Source organism: Xiphias gladius, chromosome 7 (genome assembly GCF_016859285.1).
Source record: "Xiphias gladius isolate SHS-SW01 ecotype Sanya breed wild chromosome 7, ASM1685928v1, whole genome shotgun sequence".
Taxonomy (NCBI): Eukaryota; Metazoa; Chordata; class Actinopteri; order Istiophoriformes; family Xiphiidae; genus Xiphias; species Xiphias gladius.
In genome coordinates, this window is record NC_053406.1 from 7274298 (window position 1) to 7289280 (window position 14983).

General features: G+C 41.4%; 1 protein-coding gene across 4 annotated transcripts; it reads right to left on the reverse strand.

The window, feature by feature from the left end:
* Window positions 1-402: 402 nt before the first annotated feature.
* Window positions 403-14684, reverse strand: igsf11 (immunoglobulin superfamily member 11). Of its 4 annotated transcripts, none has more exons than XM_040131454.1 (7): window positions 14631-14684; window positions 6464-6671; window positions 5078-5233; window positions 3359-3421; window positions 2257-2326; window positions 759-958; window positions 403-656 (listed from the first exon to the last, which is right to left on the reverse strand). In XM_040131454.1, exons 1-7 carry the CDS (start codon window positions 14667-14669, stop codon window positions 403-405), a joined length of 990 nt encoding a protein of 329 aa, XP_039987388.1. In that variant the 5' UTR covers window positions 14670-14684. The 4 variants fall into 4 exon arrangements, with proteins under 4 accessions (XP_039987388.1, XP_039987386.1, XP_039987385.1 ...); XM_040131452.1 differs by having other exon boundaries at window positions 2257-2404; XM_040131451.1 differs by having other exon boundaries at window positions 2257-2404; window positions 3299-3421.
* Between the last annotated feature and the right edge of the window lie 299 nt (window positions 14685-14983).

The window sequence follows — 14983 nt, forward strand, 5'->3', positions numbered from 1 at the left end:
CAATCATTACAACGATCCAGCCCTGAATAAGATCTGGGAATCCAGGTTCTGCAGAACTATTCACTCCAGTTTTGTGAAATCATCCAAGTGGTTGAAAAGTGGTTCCCCCTGCACCCACCAAGACATTCCATCCAATAAGAGGATGAATAAAATCCACATAGTGCTTTGTCTATAAAATGAATGGTCCTGTCCATCAAGGAATTGGCATTAAATGAACTCTGCACTGTAAAATCCTAGTTTTTGTTTTTTAGATAAAAAGGTCGAGAAATACAGAAAGACACAGTCGTAAAGGGCGGTGGGCTGCTTTAGCCCATATTCAGTCTGTTTTTCATCAGTGAATTTCAAACATCACAACCAAACATTAGTCTTGTTTTCAAAGCTAACAGTTTGCCAAATCAGATTTCAGACCAGCGAGCCTGCTCTGCTCTGGGCAGGCACCATGACAGGCACTGCCCCCATCCGCTCCAGCGTGGCCTGGCTCACGGCGTAGGAGTGCGTGTGTTGCCCGTGTGTGGACGTCACCGCCGGTTTTAGACTAACAGAGCCATTGCTGCGCACCATGGTGGGAGGGGACGGGGCAGAGTTTGTCGTGACCACCAGAGTCTTGGGTGGCGGGAGTGTGTGGCTGCCATTGGCAAACGATGTCGTTGTTGCCGCTGTGGGCTGCGCATGGCGGGTCAGTGGTGCTGAGCCGGGCGCTGTGACCACTGTACTGTGGCTATGTCCTGCATTCTGGGCCTGTCCGTGTCCATGTGCACCATGGGCAGCAGTGGAGAAGGTCTGGCGTGTGTCTCCATTGTAGCGAGTGTAGGAGTTGGTGTCATAGTTGGGTTTGGGGTTGTGCCAATAGCGGCTGTTGTACGTGTTGGTAGACGTCAGCGTGTCGTTCTCTGAGGATGAGGCGTCTGCATGGAAAGCCTTCACTGATGATGATCTCTTAGGAGGAAGGTCGTCTTCTCTGTTGAGGAGAGATTTCAAAGAGAGGTTAGTTACTATGTTTGGAGAAACATCTACACCTTCAAATGCAGCATCAATGTCCTGTTTATTAGATTACTTAAAATAAATCATAACGCTGCTCTTATCAATATTTCTATATGAACAATGGATCATTGATGTATATTGATGACCCCACAGAGAAATTATTACCTGCAGTTCCCATTAGCTGTATGGAGCGTTTTAGCATCTTTCAGCTGATTGTGTGCTCCAGGCACACAGTCATTATTACCACTTTATACGCATCTATATTCTTACAACATACAAAGAATAATAATAATAAATAAGCAAGTTTAATCTTAGTGTTTTATTAGATTAACAGATTCAGTTCCTTTTCTGTTTTGTTTTGTAGAAAACTTGGATTTATTGGGCAGTTACTGCTAGTTAGAAATACAGCTCTGAATCCTTAATGGTTCTTAACTGACTGGAGTTGATGTTGTGAAGATGTCAGTAATATAAGAAGTGACATTAGTTCATCTTCAAATATTTAACACAAATCCTCTATGAATCATTCAAATTTAAAAGAGCTTCTCTATATAGTCAAGTTGCAACAAACAGAATCTAAATACTAATTATTTATTATTTTTTTCTCTTATATCTTTCTGGACCCTGTCACATACAGTCGGTGGTCACAATAACTGGAAACACCTGTGCAAACAATGCATTTCATTATTTTAAGAAAGTGTCAACGTTATTGTGTTCACCTGTTGTAGTCAACTCTACGATTAGGCTGCATTTAATTTCAATCAATCAATTTCAGATATACTTTCAATGAATATACAATAAATGTTCTGAAGTTTTGTTTAAAAAGTTCACAAACAATCTGCTTGGAGGCAGTGAATGGGGGATGGTAGTTTAGCCCAAAATGTGGCAGATGTTATCCCAATTTTAACCAAAGCCTTGAATATCTGAACAATTACTACCTTCCAAATGATTCATGGAGTGATTTAGGGGGAGAGATTGCAGCCCATTTAAACAACTGACAAGCTTCAAAGACTGTATTAACAGACAAATTAGCCTGTGATGATGGGGGGGAAAAAATTGCTGCCTGGAGATAAAATTAAGCCGAATGCTAGATTTTGAATGCTTAATAATTCAGACGTATTATTCTTCAATTGGAAAAACCAAGCTACTGCTACATTTTATCACCTTTTATAATAGAGTAGATAGAACACAAATGTAGTCTCCACACTGACTCAGTCTGAAATACATATGCAAATAACAATCCCTGCTTGACTTCAGCAGAGGCTTTCAGCCAATGACCTGATCTCATTGGGGATCTCCTCCTCATCATATTTGTTCTTGTTCTTCCAGTAGAAGAGTGAAACCACCACTAAGAGGCAACAGATGATGACAGCCAGGACTCCTGTAGCAATGGTCCCTGCTATCAGACCTATACTCTGAGGCTGGGCTGCAAGACAGGGAGACGGGAAGGGAAAGTTTCACAAAACCTTGCCAAATAATTGACAGTAAATTCAGTCTAAGTTATCCAGGATCGGTTACAGAAAACTAAATAACAGAACAAAGGAATAGTAATTTGATTAACTTGCTTTCAAGATCATATGTGCAATTTCAAGCCATTCTGATTTCAGTAATCTAATCTTTTCAGGCATTATGACTCTTAAAATACAATTTCCTAACCTCATGGCAAGTGTTACCTGAACAATAGCAGCTGTTTAAAAAGTGCCACCGCTTACAGTTTCTTTGTTGGTCAGTATATATTGGATGTCTTTAAGTTCAACAATAAATAAGTAGCAAGGAAAGAATGGACACAGAAAGAGAAATACAGTACTGCTTTGAATGTGTGAGGTATTTCAAACTCCCCTAAATAACTTCTCCTCCTCCTCCTCCTCCTACCCCTCCTCCTCCTCTTACTACTACTACTACTACTAGTGTCGTAATGCTGTACATTTCTGACACTGAGTGTAGGCCTGTCACACATTGCCAGATGAAAAAACAGACCCAAAGCCATGTTACAACACTCCCTGTCAAACTATCCAAACTGTATGACCCTGTATGACCGGGACTGACTCTCTGTCTTGTTCTCTGATTGTTGTCAGATGTGGGGAGTGCTGCTATCTACAAGACGTTCTGGTCTTGCCCTTTGTTTGTTCTTGTTTTTCTGTTTATCCGTCTGTTTGACAGGTGTCATTCAAAGAGAAGGCTTCTAACCTCATTCCCCTCTGTCAGTGTCTGAGTAAGACGAGAAGGCAGCCTTTCCATCTATAAATGTGCACAAACTCAGGAATGTGTCAGCCTGCCTGTATATGACGTGAACAGGGGCTGTGCATTTGAGCGTACTTACGTGCTACAACCTGCAGGTTGAGCAGACAGGTGCTCTTGCCAATAGCGTTGCTGGAGGTACACTGGTAGAGTCCTGAGGTGCTGGTGCTGATGTTTCTCAGTGTGACAGTGCCCTGCATTTGGTCTGGAAGAGACACACAGAGCCACATTCAAAGTGACTTAAACACAAATTCACACACAATGACACACACAGCACAATGTCAAAGCACACATACTGTTTGAACCAATGCATATCAAAAAAAAACATTGCAAAAAGAGTGCGAAGTGTAACATCAGAGTCAATTTGAAGTATCTTACATTGAAATTTGTATGAAATGTGAATTTTGTTATGTTTTTCATTCTAATGTTGTTTAAGGTATTACAATACATTGAACTGAACTACTTCTACTATCTACCAATAGAGGGTGCTATGTACTTTTAATACAAGGTGTACAAGTGAAGTATACTGTGCAGTAAAAAAAAAAAAGTAAAGCTGCAGATTCTTTTCTGTCATAAATGATGAATGGGTCAAGTTGTGAGCTTAGAGTCACTGGGATGTACACTACTGGACTTAAAAAAGGCTTCAGTATTTCCTGGATATTTGAGTTCTAGGACTCGAGCCAGATTTTCACCTGTTCTCTTGACGGTGACATGACAGATGTCATGGCTGTATGTGTCAAACTAAACACACGAAGAGACAGGAGTCACATCAACCCATCCAGGAACTCATTTCAATTTGAACCAAATACAAACAGCAGGAAACAAACTCAAATATTTAAAGAAGCATACATGAATACAACGCGGTTCTTTGATGTAAGAGGACAGACATGTCAAGCCGGGTGAGATCATTAAGTAGACAGATTTTAAGAGTGCAGCTGTTACAATTCAATATTAGTAAGATAGCCCTAATACCTGTAAATATTGTGTTATTACCTTATATAGGTTAAACTGAAATACCTCAGTAGACTGTGAATGATAAATATATGATTCATGTATTTAATTAGCAGGATGTACAAATGAACTTCATTTTTGCCTCTTTGAAGCTCGGTTAGATGTTTACATATCGAAGAGCTGATTGCCAGACAACTTCTGTTGCTGAATTTGCAATTATGATTTTGTTTCATCAAACTTAAAATCCCCTCCCATTGTCAGCAGTATTTGTCTCTATAGCTGTATAAGTAAAAATATCAACTTAATTTTTGTGGGACTCATCTGCAAATGATGTGACCTCTTTGTATATTAGGCTGCTATTGACCAGTTGTGTACAAACAAAGAAAGCGACAGTGATGAAGATTATTTGATGGCCCAATGAGCACAGCTGGAAAAAAAAGGAGAGTCCACTACACTAGATCTCTGATGCTGAAAACCAGCTGCAACTCCAATACACCCTCTCATGAGAGTAGCTGGATGCAAGTTAGGTCTCCGCTTAGCTAAAGCGGAAGCAGTACAGCCAGATTGCTTGCACGAGTCCAGTTGAAACAACTGTGTCAGAGTTGGTATTCAGCATGAGAGACACCACAAAATCACTTTGCTCATACACAAACACGTTCCTGAAACACAGACACACACTCATTCACAATTCACATGGTTTCAGTCACTCCATCCATCCATCCATCCATCATCACCCCTCAGCAGGATGAGAGGAGGGGAACCTTTGGGCACACAGTTGTCGGGCCTGGCACATGACAGGTGACGGTGTGATGGTGGGATTGTTGCTCAGTCTGAGCTACACTATGTTTGTGAGATTTACCAGCAAAGGTGGGGCAAAAGGGAACTCCGACGGCCAGCTTGTTTGTAATACCTTGCATGGCGTTGTGCGGCAGCTTGGGCAGTGCGTCCAGCTTCTCCCAGGAGTAGGACGGCGTGGGAATACCTTCCTCTGAGCTGCAGATCAGCATGATGTCACTGCCTACATCCAGTGTGCCCTGGATTCGACATGCTGGCACCGAGGGGGGCACTGTCAGATGGAGAGAGTGGGCAGTCGGTGTCGTCATAACCACTTTACAAAGCAAATGTAATGTTTTCCTAATAGCAGAGGAAATTATATGTACAAAAAGCTGAAGAGCTTCATATTTCCAACAGTGTTTCCATTCTGCTTAAATGTGTGTCTTCCTCTTGTTGTTTAACAAGTTAAAAAATAAACTTTCAACCTCCAATTTGTCACAAGGTTGACTGTGTTTAAAATGTTGCAATCTAACTTTCTTTAGAGCTCTACAATCGGCATGAAATGCTACCTTCCAAGTTAAAGGGGCAATGTGTAAGAATTTGCCAACTGTCGAATTCATATTCCAAACAAATAGGGAACAGCATACTACCAGAAAGTTGGGGTGTCCACCCCTATTGTAACAAACAGGGAAATATACTCTTTGGTCCCTCCTCCCTCCTCCCTTTCCCCTTGGGGGGCGGGGGTGGCCACTATGTTTTCCATAGTTGGCCTGGCCATTGGGCATAACGGGACAAAACCCGGTGGGCCGCTACATTAGTGGGTCGGTAGACCGTCAAAAAAATCCATAACTTTTTACCGGGCCTGCGAGTCTCTTTAACAACCCTCTCTGTGTACCTGTCATTCGGGGTGTGCATGCGAACATGCTGTTTGTGTACTCCGGGACTGGGCTCACTGGCCGATCTAAGTCAAGTTGCTTTGGTTATTGTTAGACTGACAACGGTGATTTCACACCCAGTCTGCCCAGTCAGAGAGACAAGGAAGATGCAGTAGTGGCATGAGTAGAGGGCGAGCCAGGAGAGGTCGCATAAAGCGAGGGAGAGGGAGAGTGGCTGGAGCAGCAGCATCAATAGCTGAGCTTGAGGAAAGAGTGAAGGAAGCGTTGGAACACAGGTTTATAGCCTACTCACAGTTACTACTTCTTCATCCTCTCATGTAGAACTGAGGGCAGACTTGACACTACAGTGACTTACTATCACCTCTTGAAGTACAAAGTGGTATTACAAGACAGGACGGGACAGGGCTAGCTTATTATTCTTTTTCTTTGACCTTAACTGACACCTGATACATATTTTAGGCAGATTTACATTGTCTCAATGAAGGGAGATATGACCAAAGCATATAAAAAGTTTGTTATAGTAGGAGCAGCTGTATATCTGCTGTCTGGTAATGTAAGAAACTATTCTTTTCTTTCTTTGAAACAAAAAAAAAATTAAATGTCTGTGGAAATGTGCAGTTAGTTACCCAACACAGTGAGCCCAATGACGCCGATGTTGCGCCCCCCTCTGTCTGGCAGGTTGTTGACCAGGCACTGGTAGGTCCCAGTGTCGGACAGCTGGGTGTTGTTGATGAAGATGGAGGCACTTGTACTTGGCATGGTGGCCACGAAGCCAACGCGACCATTGAGGTGGTTGGCGAGGCTGAACACCTGGCCACCCTGGTAAATTATCACCTGGATTGGGACGTCACAGGGTCGGGAAGGAAGGGAAAGAGAGGGTGGGGAGTGGAGAGAAAGATAGACATTTGAAGGAAATGGATTGGTAAAAATAGATAAGTAAATGGGAAGGGGTGGATGGCAGAAAGAGACATTGGTGATAAAAAGGTCATGGAAAAGATTGTGGGGAAATAGAAAAGAGAAATAGATATAGAGAATCAACAACTCACACTTTTTTAATACAATCGAAAAACTTAAATATTATATCAATCTTTTGACTATTATTATAGTCGTAAGAACCCAATGCTTTTTGTCATTTGTATATGAATATGATTCTTCATTTTCTTTAGTTATAAATAAGTCTCACTAGAGGGAGACCTAGTTCTATTAAGAGGCTGAAAAATAGATTGACAGTGGACGGAGTAAGTAAAAGGAGTGAACAGACTTTTATGTCCTAAGAAAAAAACAAAACAAACAAACAGACAGACAAACCAAAGAGAACTTTTATTTGTAAGTTGTTCTTTTATAAGGGGTCCTTTCTCGCTCACTGGATAATTTCTAGGATAACGGGCACATACTAAAAGTATGCTTTCATGGTACTATAAAGCTCTTTAGATAAAAGCAACTCCACTAAATGGTATGCATAATTGAAAACATCTTAACTTGGAAGTATATAAACTGCAATCTGATGAATCCAAGCATCGCAGGCAGTGTTTCTGCACAAGGAATCAAATCCAGCAAGAAATTCAGCCAAAACCTCACCTTTTATCATTATCATCAATGACCTTTAAGAATAATCATAGTGAGAACACACTTGTAGAGATGAATTCACACCTTCAGATTGAGGTAAGCTTGTCTCAGATCCAAATTGAAGAGCAATGAAGGATCAGTTTGTTGAAAAGCTTCCCTCAGGCTTCAACCTTGGGCTGAACAGCTCGTTTGTGAGGCCGAGCCACATGCAAAACAGCTCTCACCCTCAGCTGGGCCCACACAAAAGATGAAGAGGACACACACAAATGCAGGGTATGCGCACAGAAATCTGAGACTCACACACGGGCGTGCGCCAACTCACACGCAAACCCACACACAAAAAGCATGGAGGGGAATCAGAGGGGCTATTCACTTTGGTGAAAAGAGCCCTCATTGAACTGTTCAAAGACCCAGGCAGGGAAACAACCAGCACAAGTGTGTGTGTGTGTGTGTGTGTGTGTGTGTGTGTGTGTGTGTGTGTGTGTGTGTGTGTGTGTGTGTGTGTGATTGTGTGTTTTTGTGTGTTTGTGTGTGTGTGTGCGTGAGATGGATAGTTCTGATGAAAGTGCAGGAGTGTGTATGTGACCGTGTCCTCCACCAGTGCTTAACTGTTGTAAATTGCACGGCTGCAATTTCCTGAGTGCAGTACGCTCGCTTTGTCCTCTTATGTGCAGTTGAATAGGCAGCTCCTCAGCTGTGATGAGAGCCTGCAACTGCATCTCCTTTCTCTCTCTCCCTCTGTGTGTGTGTCTCTGTTTTTTTTGTTTTTTTTTTAGTGTCTCAGTGTAGATCCATTTACTCATGGGGACTGCATCAGTTCTGAGTTTTGTTGAGCGAGTGTGTGTGATTGCCCTGCCACAGTAATTGTTTCTCAGTCTAATAAGTGTGGTCTCGCTAACTTTCTGTCTGTCCACTTTTTTCCCGTCAAATCTTTTTTTCCTAGTTTTCTGTCTATCTGTCTCTGCCTACCACTCTGCTTCCCTCTGTAACAGACAGCATCGGTATGACCTGGCTTTGCCCTCCTGATGACCTGACAATATAATCTGCATGCTCGGTGAAAGTGATCCAATCAATCGGCCGTACACGCAATATTCTGTTTGTGCGTGTTGTGTGTGTGCATGAATGAGCAGAGGATTAAAGGAGGCCCTAACCTGTGCGGTATTTTACACCTGTCCCAGCTTTTTTTTTCTTTTTTTTGTGTGTAATCTTTCTGAGTTCCTGTGGGTTTTAATTTTCTGACAGTTAAAAAAGGAAGAAAGATAGAGGAATAAATCAGGGTAAATATATCAAAAATAACGTATTGGACACATAAATGTGTTCTCTGTGTGTATGTTACAGCTTTATTTGTGCCATATTCCACCTATTTTGTGACCCTGTCCACTGCGTTGAACCATATGTATGTGTGTGTATAAATCACCTCACCCTCACACGTGACCTGGTTGGCTTTGTAGCTGTACGCAGGGAGAAAAGAGGTCATGGCTGGCACTCAGATGGCGGATGGCCCTAAGAACTCTGGCTAGACTGGCTGGATGCCCCACTGCTTGCCCAGCTATAAAACTCTGCTATGTCCTTTCCTTTCTAAAATCCTACACACATAAAGTACAAGCATCCTCTCTCATTGTACTATATCCCGAGTCTTGATCCTGCGTCTTGATGCTCTGTGATGCACTCTGTAAGTGTGAGCTAAAATTGGATGCACACAGTAAACCTTCAGATATGCTCTGTCACTGTACCAGTCTCATGACCGTAGCCTACTTCTGACTGACCCCAAGGGCCCTGTTGGCCCCAGGCACGAGGGACACTGCCATCGCCTCAATAAAGCCTATATAAATCTCTAAACCCCTACAGCGTCCCTTCAATTTATTGACTGTAAGCTACCACTGTTATCTCTATCCTCTGAGACATGTTCTGAACATAATGGACACAATATGTTCTTTATTTAATTTATGTTATTGTTATTCAGCTATTTTCCACACATACAATAAATGTTTAGACTGATCACCAAGATGCTGTGTTTCTGTTTTCCTGTTGATGCATTCAAGGACATTACGACAATCAATTATGTCTGTTTTTAAACTTATCTTCTTGGTACTTTTATCATTGCATAGAGGCACTGATATAAAAAATTCTGACTGTTGGTGAAGTCAAGTCAGGTCAAGTTGATATGTGTAGGCCATTATCATGTCTCAGTGTGCTTGTCAGGCCTACACTAGCAACAGTTTCTGACCCAGTCCAAGACCGGGGCAAAAATAAAACAAAAATACCTTTTGTTTTAATACATAAAGGAGAAAAAAAATGGATGAACCCTCAGGAGACAATATTCAAAGAGAAATTCCATTTCCTCAGGCAGCTGGGGGTAGAATAGGAGCTGTGGGTGGGAAAAAGACATTTACAGAAAATAAAGAGACTGTTGGAACAGACTGTAGAAATACAAAATACAAGAATAGGTACAAACTGATCCAATGATACTGTAATAAATCCAATACCAATGAAATATGTCCAAGAATAAGTCTGATTACGGCTTTTTTAAGTTCATCGTGCAAGGTAGGGGTAGGTGTATTAGGCGTGAGGGGGAAGGGTATTAGGAAGATCCAGCCACTCAAAATTTAAAGTCAGCTGCTGAAAAACACCTTTTGTTATGCTGCCAGATGAAAATATGTCTAAAAAGCATAATGTGAATTTGGCCATCCTTGTGCATACAAACAACACGGTTTATTACACTGAATTTAACGAAAAGCAACAGTTCATTACATAAGAAAAAGGTCACAACGGATCACTGTGCATGATGAAAATACAGTATGCACGCAAACTGTAAGTTACCTTTCATGGCATGACTTCCTTCAGTACAATTTCTGGTCCACTCACTTTCTGTATGCTTACAGTACATTCATCTTGGTATCAAAAAAAAATGTCACTGTAATAGTCACAGGGAGATTAGCCACATTTGATCTTGGAGTTTAAAGTGTACATTGTAACCAAAGGTGTGAGCGATCTGAATTTGGAGTGATCAAGGTGAGGTGCTCATCCGTGTCCTTCAACTCAAGGTTGTGGGTTCAGGTCCTCATCAAAGGAAGGATTTGCCCTGTTGAAATGACTTTAAGAAATGACTCACTGACTAATGATGTCCCTGGAGATAAGCAAGCAAATAGGAAAATAATTTTTGTACATGAGAGAATGAGTTGAAGCTGAGTTTATGAATTGTTGTTTAACCTCTCCTCAGTCTTTCCAAAGGGAGGATTTCCAGCCACAGCCAAGCAAGATGCCATTTTTGAGTTTGTCTGAAATGGGTCCTTTGTTCATTTTCTTTGATGTGTCTGGCAAAAATTGTTCAGACAGGGTTGAACGGGGGCAGCAAAGAGAGAAAAAGGTCACATTTTGAGGGTCTATTGCAGTGTCTATTTTATCTGTCCTCTGGCAGATTGTTTAGTTCAGATAAGGATCAGAATATGACCATCTAAAATACTATGACAGATGTTTTCCATTACAGATTAACATAATTTCTGCACCACAGACTCTCTATGACCTCAGTTTCACTAGAGCCTCATTTCTCTCAAACTGCACAGTTTTTACTATTTGAGTTTGGAAAAAAAAAAAAAACAGCAAACCTATTTGATATATTTTTCAGACTGAAACTAATTCAGAAATGACATTACAAAAAGTTTTCATCAGTCCTGGAGTGACAAAACTTTTTCAACAACTTTTTGTCATCAACTAGAGCAAATAAGGGGAGAATATGTAGCAGAATTGGATTTTAAAGGATTTCAGGCTACAATGGCAATATTAAACTGCCAGGCTTACAAATGAAGAGATGCCTCCAAAGAGCTGGATATACATTTTTTGATATGTTAACTATTTTAACAATTTGAATGATTGTAACCACAAAATCTGTTTTAGGAATTAGTTTCACAAGTGGTTTGAGAGAAAAGGGAACGTGGAGCTTTTATCAGCATAAATAACAACAATATCCAGTAAACAGTTTAAAGAGCATAAACAACAGCTCGAAAACATAAAGCCATTACGTGTGTTTGTGTGTGTGCGCGTGCGTGCGTGCGTGCGTGCGTGTGTGTTTGTGTTTGTGTTTATGTTGATTATCACACACCTTGCAGTCCAGAGGAAAGAGGTCAGGACATTTGATCAAAACAACGTTACAATGGACAGATTACATACACAGAACACAGGACATCAACTTGGACAGACACCCAAACACGCACACATACACTCCTGTGAGCTCCATGCCTACACGTTGAAATCAGAGTTAACAACCAGGACTATGACCACAGTTGATACAGTGATACAGAGATACAAGGTTGAATGGTATTGTCATTTCTTTGAGCATTTTACATTGATCTTAAACATTTCAGTTTCAGTAGTGGCAACTTTATAAAAAAAATATGTGTAATTAAATTAGTAAAGACAAAGCTGTTTTATAAAGTTTCTCTTAATTGCTTTTTTTTTTTTTTTTTTTTTAGAATTCGGTTACTACAGTGGAATGAGGTGTATTAGGGATTATGCTGAAGGATTTTATTCTCAAACTATACACTGTGTTCTTCATTAAACCTCCCATAAGAGATTTTTGGACACTTGTGAGCAGAAGAAATAAAGTGTAAATACAAAACTAACATACAGTTTCATCAACATTTAAGTTGATATAGCGAACATGCAAACATTTGCCTAATAATACATCCAGCAGATAGTAAGCGTCTTTAGCATTTAGCTGGACTAAACTACGACACAGGGTTATTATTGTTACCATGTCGACAAAGGACTGGTACACCTGCTGCTGGTATGCTCCTATGGATTGTATCCCAGGGTAAGGATAAGCAACCTATATGATATTTAGGTTGGAGGACTTGTTGTAATTCTATATGGGTTCATCACTAGAAGCAACTCCACTTCCACTTTACACGTAGTCATTTGATCTGTTGTGATTACAAAAATATTAACTACCGCCAGAGAAGCCCCCTGACCGTTCTACATAAGTGGCATCATTGATTACAGTCCTATCTAAACATGCTATTCAAATGTGAGCAAAGAGAAGTCTGAGTTGTCCGGGTGCGTTCACTAAAGTGATAACACAGGTTGTGAGGGCGTGGAAGTGTACAGAATTCTGTTCAGTAATTCTTAATGGCTTTTAGCATCAACTGTAATCATTTATGACATTCTCTTCCTCTGAAATGACCTTGTACTTGTGCTGTCGCCCCACCGAGCACTTTATTTCTTTGCTCACTTTTTAGACACCTCACTAATTTCAGGCACACAACCTGATGGCAGGGCTGTAGTTCACAAAATATCAATTTCGTCTTGTTTGTGAGTATTCCGATTGTGTGTGTGTCATTGTGGTGTTCGTGACAACCCGCACTTAAGAACTTGTTTGTGTGCATCACTGTACTTGTACCCAATGTTCCCAGGTACACATGTATATGGACCATACTGTGTATATGTCATATGTGATGCGATATATTGAGAAGGTATAGCATGACAGCACAGTGAATGTGATGCAGCCTTCTACATGTATCCGCTACCATCATCACTTACCTGGCATCTAAAAGTCACGTGCATTCATCCATGAGTCAGTGCCTAAACGCGATTGTGTTCACTGTTGTTTTCAGCTTCTTGGTGTGTGTGAAGACAAGAGTATAAGCCTTTATCCACAGGTGTGCACATGAGAGCATTACTCTCTGATGTGTGCATTCCTGAATGTGTGGAAAAGTGCATCTCCGTTTTCACACTTTTATTGTGCACTCTGCATGCATGTATGTTTGAAGCCAGTAAATATATATGAATAAGCCCTGCATGTATGCATAGGAAGCTGCACTGCATTTGGACCAGCAGATTGTCTAATGCCAGAATGTTTGTGTGTGTGCGCGTGTGGTGAGAACAGCTGCGATATAGAGCCTGTCGTGGGCGTGAGATAATTAGTGCAGAAGATGATTGTATTATTTGGACGGCCGACCAGCGCCGGAGTTCAAAGTGAAGGGAGGCAGGTGAGCTTGTACGGCCTGCAGCTGCAGCCGTTAAACAACTCAAATGGAATCACAGAAGTCCACAAGGGGGGAGGAAGAGAGAGAGAGAGAGAGAGAGAGAGAGAGAGAGGGGAGGAAGGGAAGGTGAGAGAAAAACAGAAAGAAAATAAGAGCAGCAGGCCAGGGGGGACAATGGTGAGAAGCCAGTGAGACAAAAACAGAGCCAGTAAGACACAACTTAGGTCTAAATCATACAGTGTTTTTGTGTACAAATTAAACTGTTACCAGTGTTCCCAAACAATGTTCACAACAGTAAAATGAGCTTTGTTTTAAAGCTAGAGAAGTGCCACATGAGACTGCAGGCCTGCAGGCTACGATAGAACTTGGAAAGTGATGGAGTTATCTAGACTATGGACACACCTTAAGCTTACTACTATGTCTATATTACTATATTCATCTAATATCTATAATTTACAAAACTAATATCCTAAAGGTGCGTTCAGATGCACCAGAAAGAGAGGTTTTATGTCTTGTATTTGTGCAAAATTGATTTGCAGTCAATTGCAAAGGCCACTGTACATTCGGCAAATAGATATAGCATGTAAGCATGGGTTTTCTATAGTGATCATCACCATCAGCAAGAGCTAATACTGTCATGTAACTGCGCTGGAGGTCTGTCAAGCCCCAAAGATCCTCCCTGTGGATGCATTGTGCTAATTTCTCAATTCTCAAGTTTTTAAACTAAACCAAATGTTTTTTTCACGTTAATTTGGGCCACTTGCCTCATCCTGCGTGTATTTGCCTGTCGTTGAATTGTCCCACTGACTTTCTATGCATTTGTGCAACCTCTAAAATTCTCTTTGCGCTGCATCTGAGCACACCTTCGTACAGATCGTGACTGAAGTCTTGTGTACCTGCTTTGACTGAAAGGTTGGTGTTGGGCAGCAGTGCGGCCATCCACATGATGCATATACAGTAATGGTGCATTAGAACATAAGTTAGGTGCATACATCTGGTAGCATAGTAGTAGTATAGGTCTCATTGTGTCTCAGAATAGTAGCACAGTGCTCTGGCTGTTAACTGACTCACCATCCAAACATCTACCTAATTAAAACCATCACAGCAATACTCTTACCAAAGTGTTTTGCAGCAGTCTTCCGTTTTGTTACACTTCTTTAATTCAGCACCAACTCTTACTGCTATTTGCTGAAAAAACCAAGGGACTGCTCTGTCCCTGTACGTGCATAAGTGATGTGTACTGTACCTGTTCTGGCTGGTTGGCATTGGACAGCGGAATCACCATCCAGATGATGTTGAGGTTGTTGAGGGCAGCGCTGGTGGTGAAAGAGCAGGGCAGGATGGCTGCCTGGCCGCGGGCCACCTGGATACTGCTCTGGGACACTGTCACATCCAGCGCCCGCACACACACTGCAGGAGGAAGGAGGCCTTGATTAGGATCTTGATACATGATAGATAAGGTGTAAACAAATGAAACAAGAGAATAGAAAGAGCAGACCAGATGTCTAAATGTAGCAGTCACAACTCCCAACAAATGCATCTTGTACAACTTCTCCTACAAATCTTCGCAGTTTGAAAGAGAAGCTATGTTGTCAAGCT